Source organism: Chrysemys picta, chromosome 4 (genome assembly GCF_011386835.1).
Source record: "Chrysemys picta bellii isolate R12L10 chromosome 4, ASM1138683v2, whole genome shotgun sequence".
NCBI lineage: Eukaryota > Metazoa > Chordata > Testudines > Emydidae > Chrysemys > Chrysemys picta.
Genome location: NC_088794.1, coordinates 67102687 through 67117701, shown reverse-complemented (window position 1 = coordinate 67117701; position 15015 = coordinate 67102687). Strand labels below are relative to the sequence as shown.

At 41.5% G+C, this 15015-nt stretch overlaps 1 protein-coding gene across 2 annotated transcripts in view; it reads right to left on the bottom strand.

The window, feature by feature from the left end:
- Positions 1–15015, bottom strand: part of KIF18A (kinesin family member 18A) — a 108738-nt gene that overhangs the window by 36423 nt on the left and 57300 nt on the right. For both annotated transcript variants that reach the window (XM_008179246.4, XM_042849108.2), the window contains exons 11-12: positions 6528–6692; positions 1186–1307 (exon numbers count right to left, since the gene is read on the bottom strand). In XM_008179246.4, coding sequence (XP_008177468.3) covers positions 1186–1307; positions 6528–6692 — 287 coding nt within the window. The remainder of the gene's footprint in view (positions 1–1185; positions 1308–6527; positions 6693–15015) is intronic.

Below are 15015 nucleotides of genomic sequence, written 5' to 3'. Positions count from 1 at the left end.
TGGTCGCCCCAATTCAAAAAAGATATATTGGGCTTGGAAAAGGTTCAGAAGAGGGCAACAAAAATGATTAGGGGTATGGAACGGCTTCCGTATGAGAATTAATAAGACTGAACTTTTCAGCTTGGAAAAGACGGGAGCGGGGGGGGAGGGAAGGTGTATGATAGAGGGCTATAAAATTATGACTGGTGTGAAGAAAGCAAATAAGTAAGGGCTTGTCTACACTACAGTGCAGGGTCGATCTAAAATATGCAACTTCAGCTATGTGAATAGTGTAGCTGAAGTAGACGTACTTAGATCTACTTACTGTGGTGTCTTCCCTGCGGTAAGTCAACAGCTGGCGCTCTCCCGTCGACTCTGCTTACGCTCCTCGTTCTGGGGTACCAGAGTTGATGGAGAGTGCCCAGCAGTCAATTTATTGTGTCTATACTAGACGTGATAAATGGATCCACGCTGGATTGATTACTGCCTGCCGATCCGGCCGGTAGTGTAGACAAGCCCTAAGTGTTATTTACTCCTTCTCATAACAAGAACTAGGGGCCACCAAATGAAATTAATAGGCAAACAAACAAAAGGAAGTATTTTTTCAACATACGGCACAGTCAACCTGTGGAACTCCTTGCCAGAGGATGTTGTGAAGGCCAAGACTATAACAGGGTTCAAAAAAGAACTAGATAAATTCATGGAGGATAGGTCCATCAATGGCTATTAGACAAGATGGACAGGGATGGTGTCCTTAGCCTCTGTTTGCCAGAAGCTGGGAATGGGCGACAGGGGACGGATCACTTGATGATTAGCTGTTCTGTTCATTCCCTCTGGGGCACCTGTTATCGGCCACTGTCAGAAGACAGGATACTGGGCTAGATGGACCCTTGGTCTGACCCAGTGTGGCCGTTCTTATGCTGATCACCTTTTATTAAAGGAAAAATCTTATATTGAAGGGATACTGGGAGGTGGAGGGAATTTTCAACATTCTGTTGAACATTACAAGAATACCATGCTTATGATGTTTTCCATTATATAGGAATATATTTTTGTTTCAGTATTTATAACTGTTTAGATAAAGGTTTGGAAAATTATGCTGCCATTGTTACCTGAAACTCACTGAAATCTGTACATTTATTATACAAGTAACAAGCTTTGAAGAGGAACAAACACGTCAAGCATGATATACAAACACACACTTACTTTTCAGTTTGCTTATGTTGCTGCTCTTGAAGTGATACTAGAGACATCATGTGTTCAATCTGCATTTTCAGATCCTTGACCTCAAGTTTTAAATGGAAGCAGTGAAGATCTTTACGGAGCACCTTGAGAAATAAGTTACATAAAAAATATTATTTCAATTTCAGTGCGATACACACAAGTTCAGTCTAAAAAAAGATTTTGAGAGATTAGCATGCAATACCTTGAAAAGTAGTTCTGCAATTCATCTACAACTATGCCAATACTAACTTTTAATTCAATAAATCTTACAGAAGGAATAAAATTTAATTTATGTTAGTTAGACATAGTAGTGAAATGCTATTGTCCTATAGTTTTCCATTCACAAACAGATTTGTGTGCTGGACGTAGTTAAGAGTACACATATGTACAATAGCATATACCTTGTGTATATCTGAAATCATTCTAGATTTTTTTTTATTCATGGAGTTTAAGGCCAGAAGGGATCACCAGATCATCTATTCTGACATCCCGTGCTGTGTGGACCCCAGGTAATTCGATCTTAGATACTTCGACTTCAGCTACGCTATTCGCGTATCTTAGATTGATCCCCCCGCCCCCAGTGTAGACCAGCCCTTAGAATCTTCATTAGGGCAACCTACAAATGGGCTGATCTAAGCATGTTTGTCTATGAAACATGGAATCTTGAGCATTATATGTTCCTGTCTCCTTTCAGTTATACCCTGAAAGGCATACAGTGTTAAAATTTTAGTCTGCAAGATCTTACCTTGCATCCCCATGTAGATCATAGGCATCACCCAACACCTGCACACTAAACTCAAAATGAAAATTATACCAAAACAATACAGTCCACAGGGGACTAAACTATTATGTGTCTCAGACAGAGAATAGAAGGGACTAAGGTGCACCAATGCCCAAGACCCTTGCAATGGCAGGGGGTTAATTGATATACACCCAGATAATCCTGGCAAGTGACCCACACTCCATGCTGCAGATGAAGGTGAACCCCCTATCCCTTCTCGGCCTGAAGGTCACTACCAATATTTGTAGGAAAATATTTGGGGGAAAATTTACTCCTGAACCCATATGGGGTGGTCAGTTAGACCCTGAGCATGTCAACAAGAACCAGCCAGTCAAGCACATGAGAGACAGAATGATCAGTGACACCTCACATCACTGGCCCACCCCATCCAGAGCCCCATCTTTAGCTATGGCCATCTCTGATGATTCAGGGAAAGGAGACCAGATAAAAATCCAAAATACATTTTGAGGTAGGTGAGAAATCCATTCCTAACCCTGGCAGGGGGCTGGATGAAGACCTGAATATAAAATGTAAACCAGAAAGGACCCCGACCCCCAGGGCTGATGAGCCATGGCCCCCACCATCACAAACAACAGCCATACAATCCCATTTGTTCTGCTCTCTCTTAAAACCAATTAAGCTGTTAGCCTCCCATAAGGAGTAGTGGGGGCAATCCTAGAACCACTCTCTGATAGTTAGAAACCTTCTAGTTTCCAGCCTGAATTTATTCATGACCACTTAATACCCATTTGTCCTCGTGCCAACATTGTTCTTTAGCTTAAACAGTTCTTCACCATCCCTGGTGATTACTCTTTTGATGTATTTAGAGAGAGCAATCATATCCCCTCTCAGACGTCTTCTTATTACACTAAACAAGCCAAGCTCTTCCAGTCTCCTCTAACAAGATGGGACTTCCACCATTCCCCTGATCATTCTATCAGTTCTTCTCTGTACCCATTCCATTTTGAATTAATCTTTCTTGAACATGGGTGACCATAACTGTACACAGTATTCCAGATGAGGTCTTACCAGTGCTTTGCGCAATAGAATTAATACTTTCCCCTCGCTACTGGAAATGTCTCACCTGATAAATGCATTTGCCTTTTTCGCAGCTGCACTACATCAGTGGCTCATTGTCATTCTGTGATCAAACAACACACACAGGTCTCACTCCTTTGTCCCTTCCAGCTGGTGACCTCCCCCAGTTTGTAGCAGAAAGGTTTAGTATCAGGACACTACAAAATTAGGTTGATTTAATAGAAGTCAATTTAATAGAAATTGATTTGATACAGTCGATTGTGTGTGTCCCCACTAAGCACATTAAGTTGGCAGTTTGCATCTACAGTACCGAGGCTAGCGTCGACTTTCAGAGCGTTGCACTGTGGTAGCTATCCCACAGTCTCCACCGCCCATTGGAATTCTGGGTTGAGCTCCCAATGCCTGATGGGGCAAAAACATTGTCGCGGGTGGTTCTGGGTACATGTCGTCAGGCCCCGCTCCCTCCCTCCGTGAAAGCAATGGCAAAAAATCGTTTTGCGCTTTTCCTGGGCTACCCATGCAGACGACATACCACGGCAAGCATGGAGCCTGCTCAGCTCGCTGTCACTGTATGTCTCCTGGGTGCTGCTGGCAGATGCGGTACTGCAGTGCTACATAGCAGCATCACCTTGCCTTGCGGACAGCAGATGGTGCAATACGACTGCTAACCGTCATCGTCGTCCCGTGGGTGCTCCTGGCTGACCTCAGTTAGGTGGGGCGCCTGGGCAGACATGGGTGCTCCTGGCCGGCCTCACTGAGGTCGGTTAGGGGCGCCTAGACAAAAATGGGAATGACTCCAGGTCATTCTCTTCTTTAAGTTTCGTCTAATGGAAATTCAGTCCTGCCTGGAATATCATGCCAGCTGCAGGCTTCTGCCTCAGGCTGCTCTTCCAATCGGCAGCACCGCGCGGTCGCACCTACCCCAGCCTACCCCTTGCTCCCATGGCTCATGAAGCCTGGACAGTAATAAGGAGCAGTTCAACTATAGGCTGAGCAAGTGCATAATGGTGGTAGAATGTGCCTTTGGACATTTAAAAGCTCACTGACGCAGTTTACTGACTTGGTTAGACCTCAGTGAAACCAATATTCCCATCGTTATTACTGCTTGCTGTGTTCTCCACAATATCTGTGAAAGTAAGGGGGAGACGTTTATGGTGGGGTGGGAGGTTGAGACAAATCACCTGGCCGCTGATTACGCGCAGCCAGACGCCTGGGCGGATAGAAGAGCACAGCAGGGAGCGCTGTGCATGACTGGCCAGGCTACGGTGTGAAAGTTCTGTTTGTTTCTCCTTGATGAAAACCCACCCCCTTGGTTCACTCTACTTCCCTGTAAGCCAACCGCCCTCTCCTCCCCCCTTTGATCTCCGCTTGCAGAGGCAATAAAGTCAAAGTCATGCATTCTTTATTAATTTGTCACACAAATTGGGGGATAACTGCCAAGGTAGACCGGGAGGGGTGAAGGAGGAGGTAAGCACAGGGGTGGGGTAGTCGTAGGGGCACCCCCTAGAATGGCATGCAGCTCATCATAGAAGCGGCATGTCTGGGGCGGCCGTTTGCCTCTCTGGTTCTTTGGTAGGCTTGCCTGAGCTCCTTAAGTTTCACGTGATACTGCTGCGGGTCCCTGTCATAACCTCTGTCCTTCATGCCCTTGGAGATTTTTTCAAATATTCCGGCATTTCATCTTTTGGAACGGAGTTCGGATAGCACGGATTCGTCTCCCCATACAGCGATCAGATGCAGTACCTCCTGTTCGGTCCATGCTGGAGCTCTTTTGCGATTCTGGGACTCCATGGTCACCTGTGCTGATGAGCTCTGCATGGTCACCTGTGCTGATCAGCTCACCATGCTGGCCAAACAGGAAATGAAATTCAAAAGTTTGTGGGGCTTTTCCTGTCTACCTGGCCAGTGCATCTGAGTTGAGAGTGCTGTCCAGAGCGGTCACAATGGAGCACTCTGGGATAGCTCCCGGAGGCCAATACCGTCAAATTGCATTTACACTACCCCAAATTCGACCCAGCAGGGTCAATTTCAGTGCTAATCCCCTCGTCGGGTTGGAGTACAGAAATCGATTATAAGAGTCCTTTAAGTCAACAAAAATGGCTTCGTTGTGTGGACGGGTGCAGGGTTAAATCGATCTAACGCTGCTAAATTCGACCTAAACTCGTAGCGTAGACCAGGGCAAAGTGTATGACCGTACACGTTGTGCTATTAAATTTCATAGAACCTCTGCCACTCCAGTCTTCAAAGGCATCCAGATCTTCCTGTATAGTATTCTGATTTTCCTCTGTATTGATGCCTCCCAACTTTGTATCATTAGCAAATTTCATTAGCGCACTCCCACTTTTTGTGCCAAGGTCATTAATCGTATTCAATATTTTTATTAGTCATAAAACTGATTCTTGAGGAATTCCACTAGTAACCTCCTTCCAATCCAATAGTTCACCTTTCAGCACAACCCGTTATCCAGTTCCTTATCCACCCTATAATTCTTATTCTAATCCCCATCTTCTTTAGTTACTAATAATTTCCGATGTTGCACCATGTCAAACGCTTTACCAAAGTCCATGTATATTAGATGTACTGCTATTCCCTTATCTAAAAAAATCAGTTATTTTCTCAAAGAAGGAAATCAGGTTAGTCTGGGATAATCTACTTTTGGTAAACCCATGTTGCATTACATTCCCATTACTATCTACCTCCATGAATTTAATTATTCTTTCCTTCAAAATTTATTCCAAAATCTTGCACACTACTGAGGTGAGATTAACAAGTTTGCAATTGCCATGATCACACCACCCCCCTTTTCTTAAATATAGGTAAAGTACGACATTAGCTGTTCTCCAGTCACATGGTACTGCCCCAAATAGATAGATACATTAAAAATCTTTGTTTCTGGACTAGCAATCTCATGTGCCAGTTCTTTCAGCATGATGGGATGGAAATTGTCTCATTTCCCCAGCAATAACATTTGAGTTGAAAATTATAGCTATAGCTAACACAAATTTCATCCTTGTTCATGAATTTGAAGAGAAAGGGCTTATAACATAAAACCTACACTCTAGTTTAAGTGACTCCTATATTGATCACCAAGTCTGGAATGCCCTCACTATACCAGTGTGCCAATACCTTTTTAAAAATGCTTTAAAACTCATTTTTAAGTGTCCAATAAATTCTAACCCATGCCAGTAAAAATGTAATGTCACACTATTTTTACAAACTATGCTCTGTTCAATTTTTTAAATGCCATCAGTATGCTTACCACTGTACATAGCTAAATATTTTCATGAATGAGAAATAATTGCACTAAAAGGATGCAATATATTCAGGCAGAGCAGAAGAACTGCTGGATTTGTGCAAGGGAGACTAAACCAGTTGACACTTCTCTAATCAGCACTGGAAGAGTCTTCCATAACTAAAAAATTCCAGAAAAGAATCTGTTCCCAACTATTATTATAAGCATGTTTGACTACGTCTGAAATCTACCTTTGAAAGGAAAGTCATTTACCTGTGGAATATGTCCAGCTTGTCCCAGGAGACGCATTTCATTTTCCACACGATGCAGCCAATTAGTATTCTCCTCAAAGTGTTTCATCTCCTCTTCTTTCTTCTTCTGCACATGCAAACGACGAGTTTTAAGCATTGCAAGCCTATGATCCCGTTTACAAGTGGCCTGAAATACAACCATATTAAATTATTTAATGGGAAACTACCATATAATGTTCTTTGAATTCTGTTATGAAAAAGACTTCGCAGGCTTCCATAATTGGGTATAGTCAAAACAATTTACACAGTCTTTGATCGATGTAATATTTGTAAAGTAGCACACTCTTCCTAAGTGCACTACTGAAGTCTATTAAGTTGTTTTATATGCTCTCATTCATAGTTCTTTTCCTCTGAAGTCTTTTCAATAGGACTTTTGAGACTATAGTAAATTGTTTAATACACTTACAAAAACTGCATGTTTTAAAAAATTATTTAAAGGCTATAATGGTCAAACTATAGAATAGAAAAGTTACACATACCTATATTATTTTTACAGGTAGCACTGTCTAGTTACTAGTAAGCAAAGAATGAAGAAAAGAGCCAGGAATTCTTGAATTCTTATCCTTGCTCCCATAATGACAGCATGACTACATGTAGGGCTTGTCCTCATTACGGGCTAAATCGGCGCTGCTGCGATTGATGCAGCGGTGTTAATTTAGCGAGTCTGGTGAATATGCGATAAGTCAATGAGAGAGTGCCCTCCCGTCCACTTCAGTACTCCACCTCCTTGAGAGGCGGAAGCTAAGTTGGTTGGAAAGCATCTTCCTCCGAAATAGCACGGTGTAGACACTGCTGTAAATCGATCTAAGCTACGTCAACTTAAATTATGTAATTTAAAGAGTAACTTAGATTGACTTACCTCGTTAGGGTAGACAAGGACTTAGCTAGATAAGAAAGGAGCAGAAGGACAAAACGAAGGAAGTTTCAACTCCAATTCCTCAAACACTATCCCTATTATAAAGGTGGCGGAGGGGAGTGACCCATAGGGAAGAAGCTATATAGGGGACCAATGGTAACAGGGGACTGGAAACTAGGGCAAAAGGAATGGAGGAGGACCCTCTTTCCCACCTCTTCCCATGTTTGAGTCTCCTGTGCTCTGATCCCAGTGAGGGCATGTTTGACAAGTGACACCAGACCAGGGAGGAGCTGGTATGTAGGTAGATGCAGCAAGTGGCTTAGACCAAGCCATTCCAGCCTTTGGAGGTCTGTGTTATATTGCTGACATAGTCCCCTGAGACTAGAGGGAACATCCCACATACAATAGTGGGGAAGTAGCATAAGTGTCTCTGGAAAGGACCAGCTACTGGATAATGATCTGGACAAATTGGAGAAACAGTCTAAAGTATATAGGATGAAATTCAATAAGAACAAATCTAAAGTACTCCACTTAGGAAGGAACAATCAATGGGAAATGACTACATAGGAAGGAGCACTGCAGAAAGGGATCTGGGGGTCATAGTGGATCACAAGCTGAATACGAGTCAACGGCGTAACACTGTTGCAAAAAAAGTAGGGCTGTCAAGCGATTAAAAAAAATTATCGCGATTAATCACACTGTTACACAATAGAATACCATTTATTTAAATATTTTTGCATGTTTTCTACATTTTCAATATATTGATTTCAATTACAACACAGAATACAAAGTGTACAATGCTCTATTTATTTTGATTACAGATAGTTGGACTGTAAAAAACACGAACCACCAAAAAAGAAAATCAACCTTCTGTTGGTGGCATCTGACTCAGATGATGAAAATGAATATGTGTCGGTCCGCTCTGCTTTGGATCGTTATCAAGCAGAACCCATCATCAGCATGGACGCATGTCCTCCAAAATGGTGGTTGAGGCATAAAGGGACATATGAATCTTTAGCGCATCTGGCATGTAAATATCTTGTGATGCCGAATACAAAAGTCCCATGAGAATGCCTGTTCTCATTTTCGGGTGACATTGTAAACAAGAAGTGGGCAGCATTATCTCCTGCAAATTGTAACCAAATTGTCTGTGCGCTTGGCTGAACAAGAAGTAGGACTGAGTGGACTTGTAGGCTCTAAAAAGTTTTACGTTGTTTGAGTGCAGTTATGTAACAAAAACAAACAAACAAATCTACATTTATAAGTTACACTTTCACGATAAAGAGTTTGCACTACAGTACTTGTAGGAGGTGAATTGAAAAATACTATTTCTTTTATCATTTTTACAGTGTAAATATTTGTAATCAAAAATAATAATATAATGTGAGCACTCTACACTTCGTATTCAGTGGTAGTAGTAGAAATCAATATTATTTGAAAATGTAGAAAACATCCAAAAATATTTCATACATTTCAATTGGTATGCTATTATTTAACAGTGTGATTAATCACAATTAATTTTTTTTAATCACGATTAATTTTTTGTTAGTTATCATGTGAGTTAACTGTGATTAATCAACAGCCCTAAAAAAAAGCAAATGTCATTCTGGGATGTATTAGCAAGAAACAAGAAGTAATTCTTCTACTCTACTCTATGCTGATAAGGTCTCAACTGGAGTACTGTGACCAGTTCTGGGCGCCACATTTCAAGAAAGATGTGGACAAATTGGAGATAAAGTCCAGAGGAGAGCAACAAAAATGATTCAAGGTCTAGAAAACATGACCTATGAGGAAAGATTGAAAAAAATGGGTTTGATTAGTCAGGAGACGAGAAGATGGAGAGGGGACATGATAACAGTTTTCAAGTACATAAAAGGTTGTTACAAGGAGGAGGAAGAAAAAGTGTTCTTAACTTCTGAGGATAGGACAAGAAGCAATGGACTTAAGTTGCAGCAAGGGCGGTTTAGGTTGGACATTAGGAAAAACTTCCTATCTGTAAGGGTACTTATGCACTGAAATAAATTGCCTAGGGAGGTTGTGGAATCTGCATCACTGGAGGTTTTTAAGAGCAGGTTAGACAACCACGTGTCAGGGATGGTCTAGATAATACACTCAAGGCAAGACTAAGTAAGGGACTGAACTAGAAGACCTCTCAAGGTCCTTTCCAGTCCTATGATTCTATAAGGAGAGGACTATCAAGCAGCAGCAGAAAATGAGGCCCAGAGTTTAGGCTCAGAGCAGAGCTGAGGCCCAGACTTGAAGGTATTAGTTATGGAGGCTGAAGACTGGGGCTTTAAGGGCCAGTATGCATGAGCCAAACAAAGACATTGGCTCCAGAGGCAGCCCCATGTAAAGTGAACGTGGCAAAGGTTAGTAGTAGCCCAAGATTGGTTCACAGAACACAGTACTCAGGACCCAACCTCACAACAAATTTACATTGATTTCACAAATGCTAGTTAAGGTAATCTCCGTTCTCTGTTTTCACTTGCTCATTCTCTCAACACTTCTTCTTTTGGATTGAGACTTTCCATGTTTTCAGTCCACAGTTAGGTTCCTCCCTCCTGCCAGGATGGGGTCTACCCAAGCCTGGCGTGGAAATGGGGGAGGTTCGGCTAGGAAAGTTTGCATAGCACCCAGTACTGCACAAACTCAACAACTGGATACAATAACCAAGAAAAAAATAAAATGAATATTTCATAAATGAACAATATCCTTTAAAAATTCACTTTGCTTAGACACTCTCTTGTAATCGCATAGTATATTTTAGATGAAGGAAACAGAAGCAGTTAAGAAAAATAGCATACTTACAAAAATATGTGTAAGAACAGAAGCATAGCATACCCGGGAAACATGAACAGTCACTTTTATATCACATGACTGGATTAGAAATTACAATACAATTTGTTCCAACCAAATCAAAGGACATTCAATTTCAAGGTTACAGTGGCTTTTTTTTTTTTTTTTTTAAATAAATAGGGTACTGCATTTATCCTACTTGACTCTACCAAGATCATGACTATAAATTAAACAGTAATCATAAAGCTACATTTAAGTACACAAGTATTAAGTTTCTATGCAAATATATTTTATACAAAATGTTTGAACGAAATAAATGATTTAAAAAAACAAAAACAAAAAACAAACAAAAAAAACCTTTGTTAACACAGAGTGAAGGTTGCCTGGTGCTATCTTGTGCCCCTCCAAAACAGAGTCCTCAAATTTGTGAAAACCAGGAAATACAGAATTAAGGTAAATGCCCACACAATCTTAACTCTGCTCCTCTGAAGCTGGCAATAGGCAGTGGGAATTATCTTCATGCACTCCAGCTGCATTCACTGTTAGGTGTTGCTGTTTTGAATAGTGAAGGGATAAATTGGAGCAGCTTGAATGAACTGTGATTTTGATCTGAGCAGCTCTGGGTCTGAGTGCACCCCAGGTGTGTAAGCAAAGGAAAGAGGTACATACGTAACTTGAGGTTCCAGTCTACATCTGGCCTGTGTTATACAGGAGATCAGATTAAATGATCATAATAATCCCTTCTGGCCATGGAATATATGGATCATCTCAATACAGAAATGTAAGACTGCGTCAGAAGCAGGGCACTGGGACCTTCTTGCCATTGGTATTATCAGCAGTGAGGTGGGATATGAGAGTGGCCTCTGGATTTAATGATGGGCAGGGGAAATACAGGTTTAGGTGGTATCTTTTGTTCAAGTGTGAAAGGGTGGAAAGAGAGTATGAAATGATTGTTAAATTTTACAAGTGTGGTATTCTGTCAGGGGAGTAAACTCTGTGAGCATAGGGCAAGTGCAGCTAGCACATGTCTATTACACATACTCCCACTCTGCCTTTACATTGTGTTATGGGCATATTGGGGCATCACTCAAAGAGGGCAGAGTTAAGGCTGTCTGGGTGTTTTACCATAACTCTGTATCTTCTGGTTTACAGAAGTTTGAGTTTTGCTGAACTTGATGTTCTGGAAGAGCAAGAACTATCACCAAGCAACCTTAACTCTGCATTAATAAAGTTTTTGCTATTTAATTTCCTAGTTTTTTTAAACAGAAAGAGAAATGCTTGTTGGTAGGAGTTAATGGTCATTTAGGCAGGTGTAATTCTCACCTAGGTTTGCAGTTATATGTTACTGTGGCTAGGTTAATCATTAAAAGACCTGGTTTTATGTGGTGCTTTTCATCAGTAGATCTCAAAGAACTTTACATCATCATCCCCATTTTAGAGATGGAAAACTGAGGCACAGAGAAGTGAAATGACTTGCCCACGGTCATCCGACAAGCCGATGACAGAGCTAGGAATAGTCCCAGTCCAACAGTCTTTCCTCTAGGCCACACAGTTGCTATGTGATTCCTTGATGCTATTCACCACTCCTGTATATTTGCTATAGTGGAATGGGGATAATGACCATGCTTTGAAATGTTTGCAGTGTGTAGTTAACAGGGCTGGTGAGAGAAATCCCATGCAAGATCTAGGTTTCAGAACCGTGTCACTTTTCTTACATGATTGTTACTGTAATTTTAAGAGAGTAAGAGAAGACTGGTGTGTCTATATGCTTCTTCACCCTCTGCCTCATCATTCACCACAACATGTAGCCCCTGCCACCAACATTTCTAGTTCTCCCTTCCCTTCCCAGCCCATTAAGCCATTACTTGGCACTGCAGCAGTCATTAACATTTAAGAAGTTGTTCCTTGTTGTCTCCTGCCTTATGCTGCTGAATACAGATATCACATGTAGCAGCTTACTGGCAGGCTGCATGCTACCTTGGTTATGTAGCCTTAACTGCACACCAAGCTGGACCATTCACTCCCACTATCCATCCCCAGTTGCGACTTCTGCCCTTGTTTCCTCAGGAATGCCCCGGCCCACCCAGTCCCCACACAGGGGTGATGTGTACCATAACAATTCATTTTCTGGATTTCAGATATTTAAATTTGTGTTACTCCAACCCCTAATCCCAACTCTCATGCAAAGGCAGGGAGAGGGGCTCAGGTCCCAAAGAGCAGCAGCTCCTAGGACATACATCAGGCAGGGAGAGAGGCTCAGACTCTTGAAGAGGGGTAGGGCTCTCCCAGATTCCCAGGGAAAATTCAGGGTTGACAACCCCACACCCCCCCCCATCTTTCTCTGTGACTCCTCACATTCCCCAATCCCTCCATCCTGCTCCTTACCTGAACCCTCAACTCCTCTTCCATCCCCTATCACCCATTCCCATAAAATACTCCCACCCCTTACTGCAGATCCAAATCTTTCCCCGATTGCCACTTACAGGGAGGGGAGATTGGGGGTTCAAGAGTGAGCATTCGCATGTGTAATTTATTTTCTTTTAAAAAACAGTTTAAACACCTTCTGAATATTTTGCTGTATCAGATTATGTTTAAATAACCTAAAAAATTTAACAGAGGTGGATTTTCCCCAAATGTTTACAGTTCATTCTCAGATTTCTTTGCAAGGTAGGTTGCAAGCTTTTATGTTACCAGAATCTGAACTTCTTGCATTTGGATAACTAACCCTATCCTACGCTACTCCAGGAGGCAAAGCCAACTTCAAGACAATCCATGCAAATACGCGACTTTCGAGAATTTAGACCAGGTATACACTCAAAAGTTAAATCGACTCAGCTACATCACTCAAGGGTGTGAAGAATTTACACCTCGGAGTGACGTAGTTAAGCTGGCCTAGGCCTTGGTGTAGACAGTGCTAGGTTGACGGAAGGTTAATCCACCTCTTGGGGAATCTGATTAACTAAGCCAATGGGAGAATCCCTGCCCTTGCTGTAGTGAGCTGCTCCATTCATATGCTTGGGGGTTCCCTGCCCGCTTCCTCTGAAAAGTTTCTGATGTGTCAAGCATACCCATTCTCAGCTCCTCACCTCAGTGTCAGCAGTGCGTTCTCAGTGCATGCTCTCACATGCCTATTCTAAGATCCCCACCCAGAGGGGCAGGACTTCCTCATAGACTGGCTTATGGGGGGGTAGGGGGAGGAGGAAGAGGTTGGTAGGGAATTTGAGTCTCTGGTGTAATGACTGAGCCCTGGTTTGATCTCTCTGAGCAAAAAAAAAAAAAAAAAAAAAGCCAGCTTTCCCCCCGCCCTCAGGGATTGTATCTTGGGATCCCCTTGGTGGCACCATATTTGGATCACTGACTATACCCCATGCAGCATATCAAATTTCAAGGCAATCTGATTAACTGTACAGATCTTAGAGCACTCAACTGAGCTTCAAACACAAAGCTAGTCTTAGTCTTAACTATAGCAGAGCTATTGCTCTGTTAAAATGGAAAACCATATTATAATTGCTTCACTGTAATAAGTGTTGGAGAAATTATGATACAGGATAAAAATAATGTTTTACAGTAATACTTCAAAATTCCATTCACTGCAGATTGTGACATGAAAAACTTCTGGAATATGCCAGTCACTCGAAACATCATTTGTGACAAGCACAAGATTTCTGAAACAGCAGCGCATTTTTTACCTTGACATTCTTTATAACAAGTTTAAACCTCCAAGTGAATCACTGCACACACACTGGAAATCTGAAATTGTTGCTAGTTAAGTTAAATTTTGCTATAACAACTGATTAGAGAGAGGAAAAATTAAATCTATATTTTACAGCTGTAAATTTTTATTCCGAAACTAAATTAAGATTGAAGTGTTTTCAGGCTTTCCTGTCTACTCTTGGATCTTCTGTAAGAAGATTAGGACATCAAACTCTGAACAACAGCAATAATTTGAAATACAGGCCAATGGATTTTGAACTGCAAGGCCACTGATAGAACTGCTTTAAAAAATAGTAGCTTTCCTCTGTCAACCCTGCAGAAAATTTGGATTGCTTTAAGTTTGGCCTGGAGCTTGACGAGGCTTGTTGTTACTACAGTGCTACAAATGGATTTCTCAGATGACAGTGCCCCAAGTAGCTATGCCAGGTGTGCTGCTATGTTGGTAAGTTTGTTGTTGCACAAAAGCAGCATGGATATGTTCAGTCTAGTCAGATCTCAAATTAGCAACTGTGAATCACATCTAAATTGAAATACTGAGAGATTTTTTGTTTTCAGCCGCAACGTAAGTGTCAACACGTTCCCTTACTGTGTGAAAAAATAGTGCACCTCACATCAACACCACATTTTCTGTATTAATGTCAACTGTTGAAATGTTATCTGATTGTCAATACAGCGTACGCTGCACTGTTTTGTTAAAGCTGTACATATGAACTTATGACGATCAATGCAATTTGCATTTCAACAATGTTAAGCATATGTTTATTGGGAATTACAACTGAATTATACACAGCTTGCAGAACAGGCACAGGTAACATGCCAGTTAAAATAAATCATATGGAAGAAAGGATGTCTAGAACCCTTTTACTTTATATTAAAATTATACAATTTTTGCACTAAAAGCAGATATTCTTAATATCCATATGGTCCTGACTGATGTAACACATTTAAAAGAATTCAAGTGAGTTAGGAACCTAAGGTTAATTTAGGCAAATAACTTAGTCCTACTGATCTTTAGCAAGACTTGGGTTCTTAAGGGTCTACGTCGCTTTTGAAAATGGAATTCACAAGCTGAAGACACTTGAAC